This window comes from Schistocerca piceifrons, chromosome 9, assembly GCF_021461385.2.
Source record: "Schistocerca piceifrons isolate TAMUIC-IGC-003096 chromosome 9, iqSchPice1.1, whole genome shotgun sequence".
NCBI lineage: Eukaryota > Metazoa > Arthropoda > Insecta > Orthoptera > Acrididae > Schistocerca > Schistocerca piceifrons.
This window is the reverse complement of record NC_060146.1, coordinates 128,692,219-128,707,258: the sequence shown is the minus strand read 5'-3', so window position 1 is coordinate 128,707,258 and position 15,040 is coordinate 128,692,219. Positions and strand designations below refer to the sequence as shown.

The 15,040-nt window shown below is 38.6% G+C and overlaps 1 protein-coding gene across 1 annotated transcript in view; it reads right to left on the bottom strand.

The window, feature by feature from the left end:
- LOC124717067 (E3 ubiquitin-protein ligase UHRF1-like) overlaps nucleotides 1-1,747 on the bottom strand; it is a 68,025-nt gene extending 66,278 nt beyond the window's left edge. Inside the window, exons 1-2 of the mRNA XM_047243750.1 lie at nucleotides 1,524-1,747; nucleotides 1,310-1,444 (exon numbers count right to left, since the gene is read on the bottom strand). Of these exons, the coding sequence (XP_047099706.1) occupies nucleotides 1,310-1,444; nucleotides 1,524-1,673 (285 nt within the window). The 5' untranslated portion in view covers nucleotides 1,674-1,747. The remainder of the gene's footprint in view (nucleotides 1-1,309; nucleotides 1,445-1,523) is intronic.
- Between the last annotated feature and the right edge of the window lie 13,293 nt (nucleotides 1,748-15,040).

Below are 15,040 nucleotides of genomic sequence, written 5' to 3'. Positions count from 1 at the left end.
ACTGAACACTTGCTAGTTCTTACTATAGCAAAAATTTCTGCATCCAAGAGCAGTGTACAGTGTGAAATCTGACGAGAATAATCGTGGCTGAAGAGTGATTGAATGTGTTTAGCACACCATAGATCTGGAAAAATAACTTCCTAGTGGACTGGTTAAATGCTGCAGGCTAGGCCTCTGAAAACATTCCTGTTATCAACCATTAAGTGTGTAAGTCGGCTACATTAACAATCTGACACTTCTGCTGCAGACTAAACAACACATTTTCCTGTGAAAATAACAGCTTATTGTGACACTTTTTAACATTTATTCTTAACATACACACATCAAACAATACTGCTGAGAAGGCACACATCATATCATATCTCACTTGAATTCAAATCAAGATATAAGAGGAATGTGTCTTACACCAGGGCTATGTGGACTCATTCATTCACACACCAAACAATAAGGAGAGCCTTCTGGACTGATCAGTACTCACCTTCTAAATGGAAATTCCAATACTGCTGTCAGACATTTAAAACTTGGAAAAAAATATACCTAGCTTTCCAAACTCTTAGTTCCTTCCCCAGAGAGGGAAGAGAGAAGGTCAGTAAGAGCAAAGGCACAAACATTTTAAATTCTACAAGAGTGACAAGCTATCAGCAGAGTCCTCCATTCTTAGGATATAGTAGGGTTGGACTACTTTGTGTTTCACATGGAGCCCAGAAATTATCAGTATTTTTCTCTATAAACAAGTAACTCACCAGTAAAAGAAAAACACTGAGCTGGGTCTTTCAAAAATTATACCTTCATGATTTATAATTTCTCAATATTATGTTTCTGACACCCAAATAAACAAAACAATTGTTTGGCAAAAGCTCATAAACAAAACAAAAATAAGATTCCTCATTCCAGCATTTTATCCTATAAACGCAAAGGACTTCACAATTTACTTATTACGTAGATTGTGCAGCACTATAGCTGTCTCGTATACACAAAACAATAATGCTTGAGATTGTTTTCGAACTCATCATTCTACTAGAAATATCGAGCAGTCTATCACACATTATAAAAGTGTTGCCATTACCAAGAAGTTTTGAGCTGAATCTATTTTCGTATGTCGCTAACATTTGGGGAGTTCAGTATTTCATTTCCATGTATAGACCAGTTGGGCGCCAAACGTTCTGACCTACCCATAACAAACTAATGACTTCTCCTTCGTACGAAACATCTACAGCTGCACCCTTAGGCTTATGTATTACCACAGTCTAGTACAGGAACTGAACACAAAGTTCTATCATGATGAACATACATACACATGCATACTTACACGTTTTTCTGTACTGAGCGGTGGCTCCTGAATTTCTTTAACCTCTTCCTTCTGAGTCACATTTTGTTTTACAATTAATTGCAGCACTTCATTCATTTGCACGCCATAATCGAACAGTTTGTATTCGTCCTCCAACTAAAGTGAATTAAAACAACTAAAGTTAGGTAAAACCACCACGAAATGGATAAATGATAAAGCAAACAAAATAACTTACTTGCTTCCCGCGATAGATAAGACGCTGTTTTGCTGGCTCCACGTCAAAGAGTTTGCCGACTTTTTCTTTCAATTCTTTGACAGGCATCAACAATGTGATGGTTATTATTTCAATTCTTTGACAATCAGGGCCTCTAACTTTCACAAACATTTTTACTGTTCTCCTACTACACGTGCACGGTACCAACACGTCAAAACGCCTTCAACAAACAACGCTTGAAATGAATGCTAAAAAGCGCGGCAACACAGAGTATACAGTCCTGCCAACATCAACCGGAGACTCCTATGGAGCCAGACAATGATCTCCATAAAGATATTCAAAGCAATGAGGCAGCCTCTGTCTTTGGAAAGTGCATCTCGTGGGCCCCGAGGAATTACTTCATGACGTCATCAGAAGCGCCGAAAGCGTGACAGCGCTGCCTGGAGACCAAACCTGTAAGCAGCTCTATTGACAATTTGACATAAGTGACGCCAGTAACCTGATGACGGTCGCAGACGAAAAAGTCTTCTCGTATGTTGACTGAAGCGTTTATACAGACGTGCCCACAGCTGTTATTTTGGAACGTCAAGTCGATATAGATTGCTTGAATGAAGCTTTCGTTATGAGAATTAAATGTAGAAACAAGGTTCGAATGCGAATAATCTCGAGTATGGTGTCATGGTGACATACTAACCCGCAGTGTAGTCAGAGTTACCGATTAGTGTGTACGTGACGTATTGAAGCCAATTGATTACGAATTATTAGTTGGATGGCAGAGTGATTTACAGCATAATACATAATACTACGCCTTCAGCACAATATGTCTATATGTTTTTTAACATATTAAGTGGGGCTTATTAATGTAACTACTACTCAGAAGTTGCAATACTTAACTATGAATTTGTCTTTGCATCCATACCAGCGATAGCAAATGCGAAAAGACGGATCAGAAATGGGTAAAAGTTATGTAGCGGAACGCCACTTCCATTTTTGCGGTTTGTGTACGATATATGCACGTAATATGCATCAAAACACACCTCGGATGTTTGTTCATTGTGTAAGACATCTTTTCGGTAATGACCAAGTAGTTTTAATTTTTATTATGAAAACTGCGTTATATGGAAAAGTACATTTACATATGGCGCAAACAAAATACGAGGCAATACCACACGAATGGCTGTTATCACAATCTTTATTTCACCTTTGAGAGTAACAACCCTTCAACCTGATGTAGACCTCAGCCTACGCTACAGATAAGCTTCTTACTGCAACCAATCTGTGTTACCGGTATGCTTAAATTGTGAACATTATTTTTCTGTAAACAAACAGCTATGTACCACTCACATCTTCCTATATATAGTTTCTCAAAATACAGTTCATTTTTAAGTGGCATTTTGGTAAACAGAGCTTAAAGAGGAATTATTAATAGATCAAAGCAATACGCAGATCGCCAAATTGTAGAATGTTATAGATCCAAGTCACTGATTATCAGATACAGTTAATTGTGATACAAAACATTTCAACTACATTATGAAGTTTTAGGTTAGTTTCAACCAATATTTTTTTTTTTTAATTTTCTTCCATGTTTTAATATATATACACGCGCTACACAAGCAACCAAAGGGTGCAGGGCGGAGGGTACCTTGTACCACTACAAATCATTTCCTTTCCTCTTCTGCTCGCAAAAAAAGAAAAAAAGGCTATCTATATGCCTCTGTTGTTGTTGTTGTTGTTGTTGTTGTTGTTGTTGTGGTCGTGGTCGTGGTCGTCTTCAGTCCTGAGAGTGGTTTGATGCAGCTCTCCATGCTAACCTATCCTGTGCAACCTTCTTCATCTCCCAGTACCTACGGCAACCTACATCCTTCTGAATCTGCTTAGTGTATTCATCTCTTGGCTTCCCTCTATGATTTTTACCCTCTACGCCGCCCTCCAATGCTAAATTTGTGATCCCTTGATGCCTCAGAACATGTCCTACCAACTGGTCCCTTCTTTTTGTCAAGTTGTGCCACAAACTCCTCTTCTCCCCAATTCTATTCAATACCTCCTCATTAGTTATGTGATCTACCCATCTAATCTTCAGCATTCTTCTGTAGTACCACATTTCGAAAGCTTCAATTCTCTTCTTGTCCAAACTATTTATCGTCCATGTTTCACTTCCATACAAATACCTTCAGAAACAACTTCCTGACACTTAAATCTACACTCGATGTTAACAAATTTCTCTTGTTCAGAAACGCTTTCCTTGCCATTGCCAGTCTACATTTTATATCTTCTCTGCTTCGACCATCATCAGTTATTTTGCGTCCCAAATAGCAAAACCTCTTTACTACTTTAAGTGTCTCATTTCCTAATCTAATTCCCTCAGCATCACCCGACTTAATTCGACTACATTCCAGTATCCTCATTTTGATTTTGTTGATGTCCATCTTATATCCTCCTTTCTAGACACTGTCCATTCCGTTCAACTGCTCTTCCAAATCCTTTGTTGTCTCTGACAGAATTGCAATGTCATCAGCGAACATTAAAGTTTTTATTTCTTAATCTAGTTTCTAAAATAAGCTGTAGGCTCAGTACTGCCTCATGTGTTCCAACATTTCTGTCGAATCCAAACTGAACTTCCCTGAGGTTGGCTTCTACCAGTTTTTCCATTCGTCTGTAAAGAATTCGTGTTAGTATTTTGCAGCCGTGACGTATTAAACTGATAGTTTGGTAATCTTCAAATCTGTCAACACCTGCTTTCTTTGCGATTGGAATTATTATATTCTTCTTGAAGTCTGAGGGTGTTTCGCCTGTCTCATACATCTTGCTCACTAGATGGTAGAGTTTTGTTAGGTCTGGCTCTCCCAAGGCTGTCAGTAGTTCTAATGGAATGTTGTCTACTCCCGGGGCGTTGTTTCGACTTAGGTCTTTCAGTGCTCTGTCAAACTCTTCTCACAGTATCATATCTCCCATTTCATCTTCATATACATTCTCTTCCATTTCTCTAATATTGTCCTCAAGAACATCGCCCTTGTATAGACCCTCTATGTACTACTTCCATCTTCCTGCTTTCACTTCTTTGCTTAGAACTGGGTTTTCACCTGAGCTCTTGATATTCATGCAAGTGGTTTTTTCTCCAAAGGTCTCTTTAATTTTCCTGTTGGCAGTCTATCTTACCCCTAGTGAGATTAGCCCTACATCCTTACATTTGTCCTCTAGCCATCCCAGCTTAGCCATTTTGCACTTCCTGTCGATCTCATTTTTGAGACGTTTGTATTCCTTTTTGCCTGCTTCATTTACTGAATTTTTATATTTTCTCCTTTCATCAATTAAATTCAGTATCTCTTCTGTTACCCAAGGATTTCTACTAGCCCTCATCTTTTTACCTACTTGATCCTCTGCTGCCTTCACTGTTTCATTCCTCAAAGCTACCCACTCTTCTTCTACTGTATTTCTTTCCCCCCTTCCTGTCAATTGTTCCCTTACGCTCTCCCTGAATCTCTGTACAACCTCTGGTTCTTTCAGTTTATCCAGGTCCCATCTCCTTAAATTCCCACCTTTTTGCAATTTCTTCAGTTTTAATCTATAATTCATAACCAATAGATTGTGGTCAGAGTCCACATCCGCCCCTCTGTCTTACCATTATATAGTCTATCTGAAACCTGTCAGTATCTCCAGGATTCTTCCATGTATACAACTTTCTTCTATGATTCTTGAACCAACTGTTAGCTATGATTAAGTTATGCTCTGTGCAAAATTCTACCAGGCGGCTTCCTCTTTTTTTTTTTTTTTTTTTTTTTTAACCTATCCATTTTCCTTTTTAAATTTTCTAACCTACCTGCCTGATTAAGGGATCTGACATTCCAAGCTCCGATCCGTAGAACGCCAGTTTTCTTTCTCCTGATAAGGACGTCCTCTTGAGTAGTCCCCGCCCGGAGATCCGAGTGGGGGACTATTTTACCTCCGGAATATTTTACCCAAGAGGACGCCATCATCATTTAACCATACAGTAAGGCTGGATGCCTCCATATGAGCTCTCATTTCTCAATTCTTCATGGTCCGTATGCAAAATATACATCAGTGACTGGGGAATTATTCTGCAATCAGCTGTAAATTCTGGTTCTCTATATTTTCTTAGTTGTATTCCAAAAAAAAAACCTTGTCTTCCCTCCAGGGATTCTCATGGGATCACAAAACATTTTCGTATTACTTGGATGTTGTTTGAACCTACTGGTAACCTATCTAGCAGCCTGCCCCTGAGTTGCTTCTGTGTGTTCTTTTAATATGGCCTGATGGGGATCTCAAACACTTGAGCAGTACTCATGATTGGCTCACACTAGTGTTGTACACAGCTTGTCTAAATTATCTTCCCCTCGTTCCCTATCTTCCAAAACATATCCTTCTTCCCACCGGAAGTAACTAATAGTTCTGGCTGCTATAAATAGTTTTTTATTCAAGTGCTGTTTTTCTCTCATACTTCATACAAAGCATTTTATAATTTTTACCAAGAGCACTGTCAGCCTTACATATAACAGAAACGTTACAATTCTGTTTAGTATGAACCTTAGTGTTAACCAGCAGATGCATCGTTGAGTCTAAACATTATGCTTAATTATAATTAATTACAGAAAAAGAGGCTAATAAAATAATCATTTACTTTGCATTTTTTTAATGTATTGGGATTTCCAGTGTTCTGCCATGTGTCTAGAAGTAACCTGTTAAAGACTTTTGTATCAGAATGTAAAATTCCATTATGAACTGTAGGCATTGATGCATAGTCTACAGGAACATTATGCTTACTTCCAGTATTTTGCAAGTTCATTTCACTGAACATACTAAAATTACCCCTATTATTAACATTAAGTGCTTTTAGGGAGTAAATGTATTGACATGTAAGTGTAAGACCCCCAAGGACCCTGAAGGGATTTCTGTAAGATGCTCACCTCTCAGTTTTACACAATAATTTTACTCACATGGATAAAATGTTCTGTTAACTTGCCATGTCAAATCTGTATAAAATTCCAAGCGATTCAGAACAGCCTACATCGCCATCACCAGGCACTAAGCCTGACTGTCATAAAACTGAGGAGGCTAACACTTTTCTGCCCAGTGTACGGTGCCTGATTGACTAAATTATGACATTATGGAGGTGGCGTATGCTAAGGTGACGTTTATGCATCAGTAGGCTACATTTCCCCCCCATGAACCATGGACCCTGCCGTTGGTGGGGAGGCTTGCGAGCCTCAGCGATACAGATGGCCGTACCGTAGGTGCGACCACAACGGAGGGGTATCTGTTGAGAGGCCAGACGCACGTGTGGTTCCTGAAGAGGGGCAGCAGCCTTTTCAGTAGTTGCAGGGGCAACAGTCTGGATGATTGAGTGATCTGGCCTCGTAACACTAACCAAACCGGCCTTGCTGTGCTGGTACTGCGAACGGCTGAAAGCAAGGGGAAACTATAGCCGTCATTTTTCCCGAGGGCATGCAGCTTTACGTATGGTTAAATGATGATGGCGTCCTCTTGGGTAAAATATTCCAGAGGTAAAATAGTCCTCCATTTGGATCTCCGGGCGGGGACTACTGAGGAGGACGTTGTTATCAGGAGAAAGAAAACTGGTGTTCTACTGGTCAGAGCGTGGAATGTCAGATCCCTTAATCGGGCAAGTAGGTTAGAAAATTTAAAGAGGAAAATGGATAGGTTAAAGATAGATATAGTGGAAATTAGTGAAGTTCGGTGGCAGGAGGAACAAGACCTTTGGTCAGGTGAATACAGGGTTATAAATACAAAATCAAATAGGGGTAATACAGGAGTAGGTTTAATAATGAATAAAAAAATAGGAGTGCAGGTAAGCTACTACAAACAGCATAGTGAATGCATTATTGTGGCCAAGATAGACACGAAGCCCACGCCTACTACAGTAGTACAAGTTTATATGCCAACTAGCTCTGCAGATGACGAAGAAATTGAAGAAATGTATGATGAGATGAAAGAAATCATTCAGATAGTGAAGGGCGACGAAAATTTAATAGTCATGGGTGTCTGGAATTTGGTAGTAGGAAAAGGGAGAGAAGGAAACATAGCAGGTGAATGTGGATTGGGGGGAAGAAATGAAAGAGGAAGCCGCCTGGTAGAATTTTGCGCAGAGCACAACTTAATCATAGCTAACACTTGGTTCAAGAATCATGAAAGAAGGTTGTATACATGGAAGAACCCTGGAGATACTAAAAGGTTTCAGATAGATTATATAATGGTAAGACAGAGATTTAGGAACCAGGTTTTAAATTGTAAGACATTTCCAGTGGCGGATGTGGACTCTGACCACAATCTATTGGTTATGAACTGTAGATTAAAACTGAAGAAATTGCAAAAAGGTGGGAATTTAAGGAGATGGGACCTGAATAAACTGAAAGAACCAGAGGTTGTACAGAGTTTCAGGGAGAGTGTAAGGGAACAATTGACAGGAATGGGGGAAAGAAATACAGCAGAAGAAGAGTAGGTAGCACTGAGAGATGAAGTAGTGAAGGCAGCAGAGGATCAAGTAGGTAAAAAAAAACGAGGGCTAGTAGAAATCCTTGGGTAACAGAAGAAATATTGAATTTAATTGATGAAAGGAGAAAATATAAAAATCCAGTAAATGAAGCAGGCAAAAAGGAATACAAACGTCTCAAAAATGAGATCGACAGGAAGTGCAAAATGGCTAAGCAGGGATGGCTAGAGGACAAATGTAAGGATGTAGAGGCTTATCTCACTAGGAGTAAGATAGATACTGCCTACAGGAAAATTAAAGAGACCTTTGGAGAAAGGAGAACCACTTGCATGAATATCAAGCAAGAACTTTACTGGAAACCCAGTTCTAAGCAAAGAAGGGAAAGCAGAAAGGTGGAAGTAGTATATAAAGGGTCTATACAAGGGTGATGTACTTGAGGACAATATTATGGAAATGGAAGAGAATGTAGATGAAGATGAAATGGGAGATATGATACTGCGTGAAGAGTTTGACAGAGCACTGAAAGATCTGAGTCGAAACAACGCCCCGGGGAGTAGACAACGTTCTATTAGAACTACTGACGGCCTGACAAAACTCTACCATCTGGTGAGCAAGATGTATGAGACAGGCGAAATAACCTCAGACTTCAAGAAGAATATAATAATTCCAATCCCAAAGAAAGCAGGTGTTGACAGACGTGAAGCTACCGAACTATCAGTTTATTAAGTCACAGTTGAAATATACTAACACGAATTCTTTACAGGCGAATGGAAAAACTGGTAGAAGCCGACCTCGGGGAAGATCAGTTTGGATTTCATAGAAATATTGGAACATGTGAGGCAATACTGACCTTACGACTTATCTTAGAAGAAAGATTAAGGAAAGGCAAACCTACATTTCTAGCATTTGTAGACTTAGAGAAAGCTTTTGACAATTTTGACTGGAATACTCTCTTTCAAATTCTAAAGGTGGCAGGGGTAAAATACATGGAGCGAAAGGCTATTTACAATTTGTACAGAAACCAGATGGCAGTTATAAGAGTCGAGGGGCATGAAAGGGAAGCGGTGGTTGGGAAGGGAGCGAGACAGGGTTGTAGCCTCTCCCTGATGTTATTCAATCCGTATATTGAGCAAGCAGTAAAGGAAACAATTGAAAAATTCAGAGTAGGTATTAAAATCTATGGAGAAGAAATAAAAACTTTAATATTCGCCGACGACATTGCAATTCTGTCAGAGACAGCAAAGGACTTGGAAGAGCAGTTGAACAGAATGGACAGTGTCTTGAAAGGAGGATATAAGATGAACATCAACAAAAGCAAAACGAGGATAATAGAATGTAGTCGAATTAGATTAGGAAATGAAACGCTTAAAGTAGTAAAGGAGTTTTGCTATTTGGGGAGCAAAATAACTGATGATGGTCGAAGCAGAGAGGATATAAATTGTAGACTGGCAATGGCAAGGAAAGCGTTTTTGAAGAAGAGAAATTTGTTAACATTGAGTATAGATTTAAGTGTCTGGAAGTCGTTTCTGAAAGTATTTGTATGGAAGTGAAATGTGAGCGATAAATAGTTTAGACAAGAAGAGAATAGAAGCTTTCAAAGTGGGGTGCTACAGAAGAATGCTGAAGATTAGATGGGTAGATCACATAACTAATGAGGAGGCATTGAATAGAATCGGGGAGAAGTGGAGTTTGTGGCACAGTTTGACTAGAAGAAGGGACCGCTTGGTAGGACATGTTCTGAGGCATCAAGGGATCACAAATTTAGCATTGGAGGGCAGCGTAGAGGGTAAAAATCGTAGAGGGAGACCAAGAGGTGAATACACTAAGCAGATTCAGAAGGATGTAGGTTGCAGTAAGTACTGGGAGATGAAGAAGGTTGCACAGGATAGGGTAGCATGGAGAGCCGCATCAAACCAGTCTCAGGACTGAAGACCACAACAACAACAGCAGGCAAAGTGTTGCTGTCCAGCATAGCCTGCAACGCCATCTCTGATATCAGATGGTGAATATCATACATAATATCATACATAATATGTGAACGGTTCAGAGACTTCTTAAGTGAAGGAACCCAGTACATTGTCCACAATGTTGAGTATTCATCAGGGACAGCGGTGTCCCAGGGAAGTGCAATAGTACTGCTGTTATTTTCTGTATACATAAATGATCTGGCAGACAGGGTGAGAAACAATGTGTGGCTATTTCTTGATGATGCTGTGGTGTATGGGGAGGTGTCTTCATTGAGTGGCCTTAGGAGTATACGAGATGACTTGGACGAAGTTTCTAGTCGATGTGTTGAATGGCAGCTAGTTCTAATGTAGAAAAATGTGTGTAATGCAGTTGGGCAGGAAAAACAGTTGTGGAATGTTCTAAATACAGCATTACAGTTATTCTATTCAAATATCTAGGCATAACATAGCAAAGCAATGTGCAGTGGAACAGGTGTGTATGGGTTGTAGTACATAAGGCATTAAGGGTTGACTTTATTTTATTGGAAGAGTTTTGGAAAAGTGTGGTTCATCTGTGAAGGAATCTGTGCATAGGGCACCAGTGCGACACTTACTTGAGTACTGCTAGTGAGTTTGGGACCCCCACCAGAGTGCATTAAAGGAAAATGTCGAAACAATTCAGAGGTGGGCTGCTAGATTTGTTACTGGTTGGTTCACACAATGTGCACATATTATGGAGGTGCTTTGGGAACTCAAATGGGAATCCCTGGAGGAAAGGTGGTGGTCTTTTTGGGGAACACTATTGAGAAAACTTAGAAAACCGGCACTTGCAGCTGACTGCAGGACGATTTTACTACCACCAGTGTCCATTTCACGTAAGGACCACAAAGAGAAGGTGAGAGAAATTAGGGCTCATATGGAGGCATGTAGATAGTCATTTTTCTCTCGCTCTATTTGTGAGTGGAACTGGGAAGCAAATGAATAAAATCTTCTCTGTTTTCAAGCCAGCTGTATTTGAAAATGACTCGTAGTGGTACAAAACACCCTCTGCCATACACCATATGGTGACTTGCAGAGTATGTATGTAGGTGTAAAACTGTGTAAAGTTTTCCTTTGTAATTTTTATTTCTCAAGTTCATCTTTCCATGCATTGCTTTAGTTACACTGACTCATTTGTAATTGTGTTAAAATATTATGTTTTATGTTCACATATATTAACTTACATGCAACATTTGATATGTTCTTGTATCTGGTTAAGATGAAAAACAGTAGCAAATAAATAAATACATTTCTAAGTTTGTTATCAGTCTCTCTTGAAGTCTCATTTCTACCGCTTCCCTAACCACAGACATCCTACATTTGGAAGCATGGGCCTGAATCCTCGTATGTTTGTTCATTAGACTGTTCTTGGAAACTGCCATTTTTAATCTTTCTGTACTTAAGGTGACAATGCTCAACACAGCAATTAGCAACAGTCTGCATAGACTGCCCTACATAACTGATGCCACACTTGCAAGGAATGTTGTAAATCCCCGATGCTCTGAGGCTGAGAGTATCTTTGACAGATCATGTTTCATTAATTTTCCTAGGTGACCAGAAGACTGGTCTGATTCCTTGGCCAGTTTAGCCCCTCCTTATATTACTCATTGTTGCACCATAGAATGGAAGTTCTTCTACTTGTTGGACCACATGGCTTGGTTGAATGGTATATGTCTTGGTTTGCTTGATAGATTTAACTGAATTACACAGGCAGAAAATGCATTGGAGTGGGGAGTGGAGGTGAGTTGGATTTTGTATGAATAATGGAAAGGTGAGCAGGCATGGACAAGGGAAGAACTAAACTAAATAGGAAATAAATGGTTGAGGGCTAGGGGTGATGAGGTGTACAAACTCTAAGGAGGTTATACCACAAGGTTAAGATAAGACTGTGGACCACATGCCCTAATGCGTAATTCCACTTTTTATAGAAGTTGGACTAAAAAATTAACAGCAACCTCACTTTCATCTAGTAATTTGTATAGCTAGCCAATACATATATTACATAATATCACAAAGAATGCAAACATCAGTAACAATTTTATGCTTGGCTGAGTATCCAAACACATACATGTTAGTAACACTCCATGCAGATAAAAAACAAGTCATTAATTATACAAAACAGTAAATAATATCCAAACACTGGGAGAAAAATGAAAACCACAGGCCAGATCAGTTTCACAAATACCATACCAATGCACCCAGCACCAAATGACTGTCAATATCAGTCATTACAAGATGACATCTACATTTACCTATTAGTGTTGGCATTCACAGTCACCAGTAACAGGAATAGTAAAATGGTATCTGTCTGGCTTATGGTTCCTGAATCAAATGAAGGCACCATTCCCTTCTGCTCTTGTTTCATATGCCTTTCTGCCCCAAGCCCCCTTCCTCCCACAGCTTTGATTTATTTTCTGTTTGTGTCTTCCTTTGACCATATGTGGTCACTTTCCATTTAATCATGATCAATCAACTCCATCTTTTTTCTTGCTCCCCTCCCCTCACTTGTGCATCCCACAAGTAATCATTGTAGAAATAAACTGGTGTGTTTTTTACCCAGGATGAGTGATTTGTGTTTAACTGATAGAACAGATTATTTCTTATTAGACATGAAAAACAGTACTGTAATTTTAATGCTATTCATGGTGTATTCAAATGCATGTCATTTTCCTATGTTTAATGTTGGAGTACATGGTCTCACCTATGGCCTGGTGAACACTATTGCCGCTCTTTATTACTTTTTTGGTGTTTGTAAATTTTCAGATAGTTTATTGTACTGTGACTTTGTTAGTGCAGTGGCATTATAGGTAAATAAAGATAATTTTTTCTGGGTGCCCTATGCTCCTCCACAATCCTGGAACAAGGGAAGTGCATATTCACCCGTGCTTCTTCCTATCCCGACTTACTCATTTATTGTAAGTAACATTATACAGAATACATTACAGGCTCATGTATTTATGGCTGCAATAATTTAATAATATGTTTGTGTGCTTCAAAGAAATTTCACTTTCACCTTATTACGTTTTTTGCAATACCTAATAGTCTTACAGTAGGTCTATCTTCCATATTTCAAGTTTGCCAATGCTAGAGATCGCTGGCTGTCATTTATGTATGTGATCTTCCGCAGTTTTGTGATTCTTAGTTTTCATAAGTGAAAAGACTCTTTACCATGGTTTACAGTTATGTTATGGTTTTATAGTTTACTTTGTTGACAACTGTTCATCAACGTTTGACACAAGATGCTAGCACCCCTACAGTCATGCTGCTGAGTGGTATGTTATGATAGCTAATTGTGTAATGGGATAGCACTGTTAATTGAGCACCAGTGTTACAATAGATACTTGACTTCATATTCTGAAGTAAGGTTTTTCTGTAGTATGTAAATTTGTTTGTTGATGAACCCATATGTTTGCTCTTAATGTGTCATACATAATTTGTGCTTGTATGGCAGCTGTGATGTTTTTTTGACAGATATTCTCAAGATGGGCATTGCCTGAAAAGAATTAATAAGAAAGTTTCAATAACAATTGGACTCTTGTTATTAGCGACTTAAAGTAGTAATAGGAACATGTTCAAGTGTTCATATAATTGTTGTGGACCTCTTGCATGACCTCAGTTTGAAATTTAACCAAACAGGGCCTAGAAAGTGAAATAATCTATTAGTGTAACTTAATATCTTGCATCTCTCAAGAGCTGCTGTGCTCCAGTTACAACATTTAGCAGTCATTTACCTGTTACTGCTTGTTTAGCATTTAGTCAAGTATCTACACCAATGCTAGTGATTCAATCATTAAAATTTTACATTCCACCACATTCCTTGTGCATGTATAAAAAAAAAAGAAATAGGCTAATTTAAAATACTCCCATCTCAGAAATAACGGTACCTCATTGTCGGAAAGCCAATCTTTATTTGACCTGTTTCATGGCCCTGCCACTGTTTCAGGTTTTACTTTTTTTTAATTGAATAATTTTACAATTTTTTGCTGTCTTTAAGTGTATTTAAAAAAATGATGATTTATACAAGCCATTGAAATACTAAGAAGAGTTTAGACACAGCACTCCCAGAAATTTTATGGAATGAGTTAATACTGTGGTTAAGATCACTTTACAGAGAACTCGCAAAACAAACATTTAAACTCTCACTTTACAATTTATTACTGCATTTGGTGAGATGCAAGGACCTTTACAAATTTTTGGCATGTAGAACATTTTTATTGAAAATGTATGTACAATATTATGTCAGTTTTTATTTAGGTAAATATATTAGTTACTTAACCAGGAAGTTCAGTGGTTTCTAGAATACACGAGATTTGGAAATATAGTCTAAGTATTAGACAAAATTTATTTCCTGTAAATGATTTTCAAGTGCATCTTTACTTCAATTATACTTACTCTTTACTTTCACTTGGTTCTTTTATTTCACTGCCCCAATCAACTTCCTTGTATTTTATTGTTTTGACAAGTGCCTGCCAAGTCATCAGGCCTAACATATTTACCCGTTACTAGTATGGTGGGGTCCTGTGGACTGCAGGGAATTTTGTTTTCTGTTTAGTTTGAATGTTTGCAACACTGTGGCACTGCAATCTCAGTACCTTTCAGTCTATCTGCTGTGAATTGTCAAACAGATTGATCATATTTACAGCAGGGAAATGTATGACTACACCAATTGTTGTTTTAGTTAGGGTGAGACTGACACTAACCTACTACATAAGATATCCCTCTCCTAAACTGAAGTGGTGTTACATTCTCATAAAGAAATGAAAGTAAGTGAACATATATCTTAATGTATGTCAGTGCAAAAGTACACATTGAACCGTTACATGAACTTGTGAGGACCAGGAAGCTTGTTGTAATGTTTTTATGTACATGATCTATTGTGTGCATGTGTCCACATAGCATGAAACTGGTTGCAGACTGTGACACACACATCACCAACATTATACATTTGAATCTGGCAAAAAGACCAAAACTGGCCAATAACACAATAAAGGCAACTTGAATAATGAAACAGAAGCTACAGTGGTTCTTTAATATGGTTCCATCATTTAGAAATGTGCCAGTGGATAACTGGTTCTCCTCAATAATAA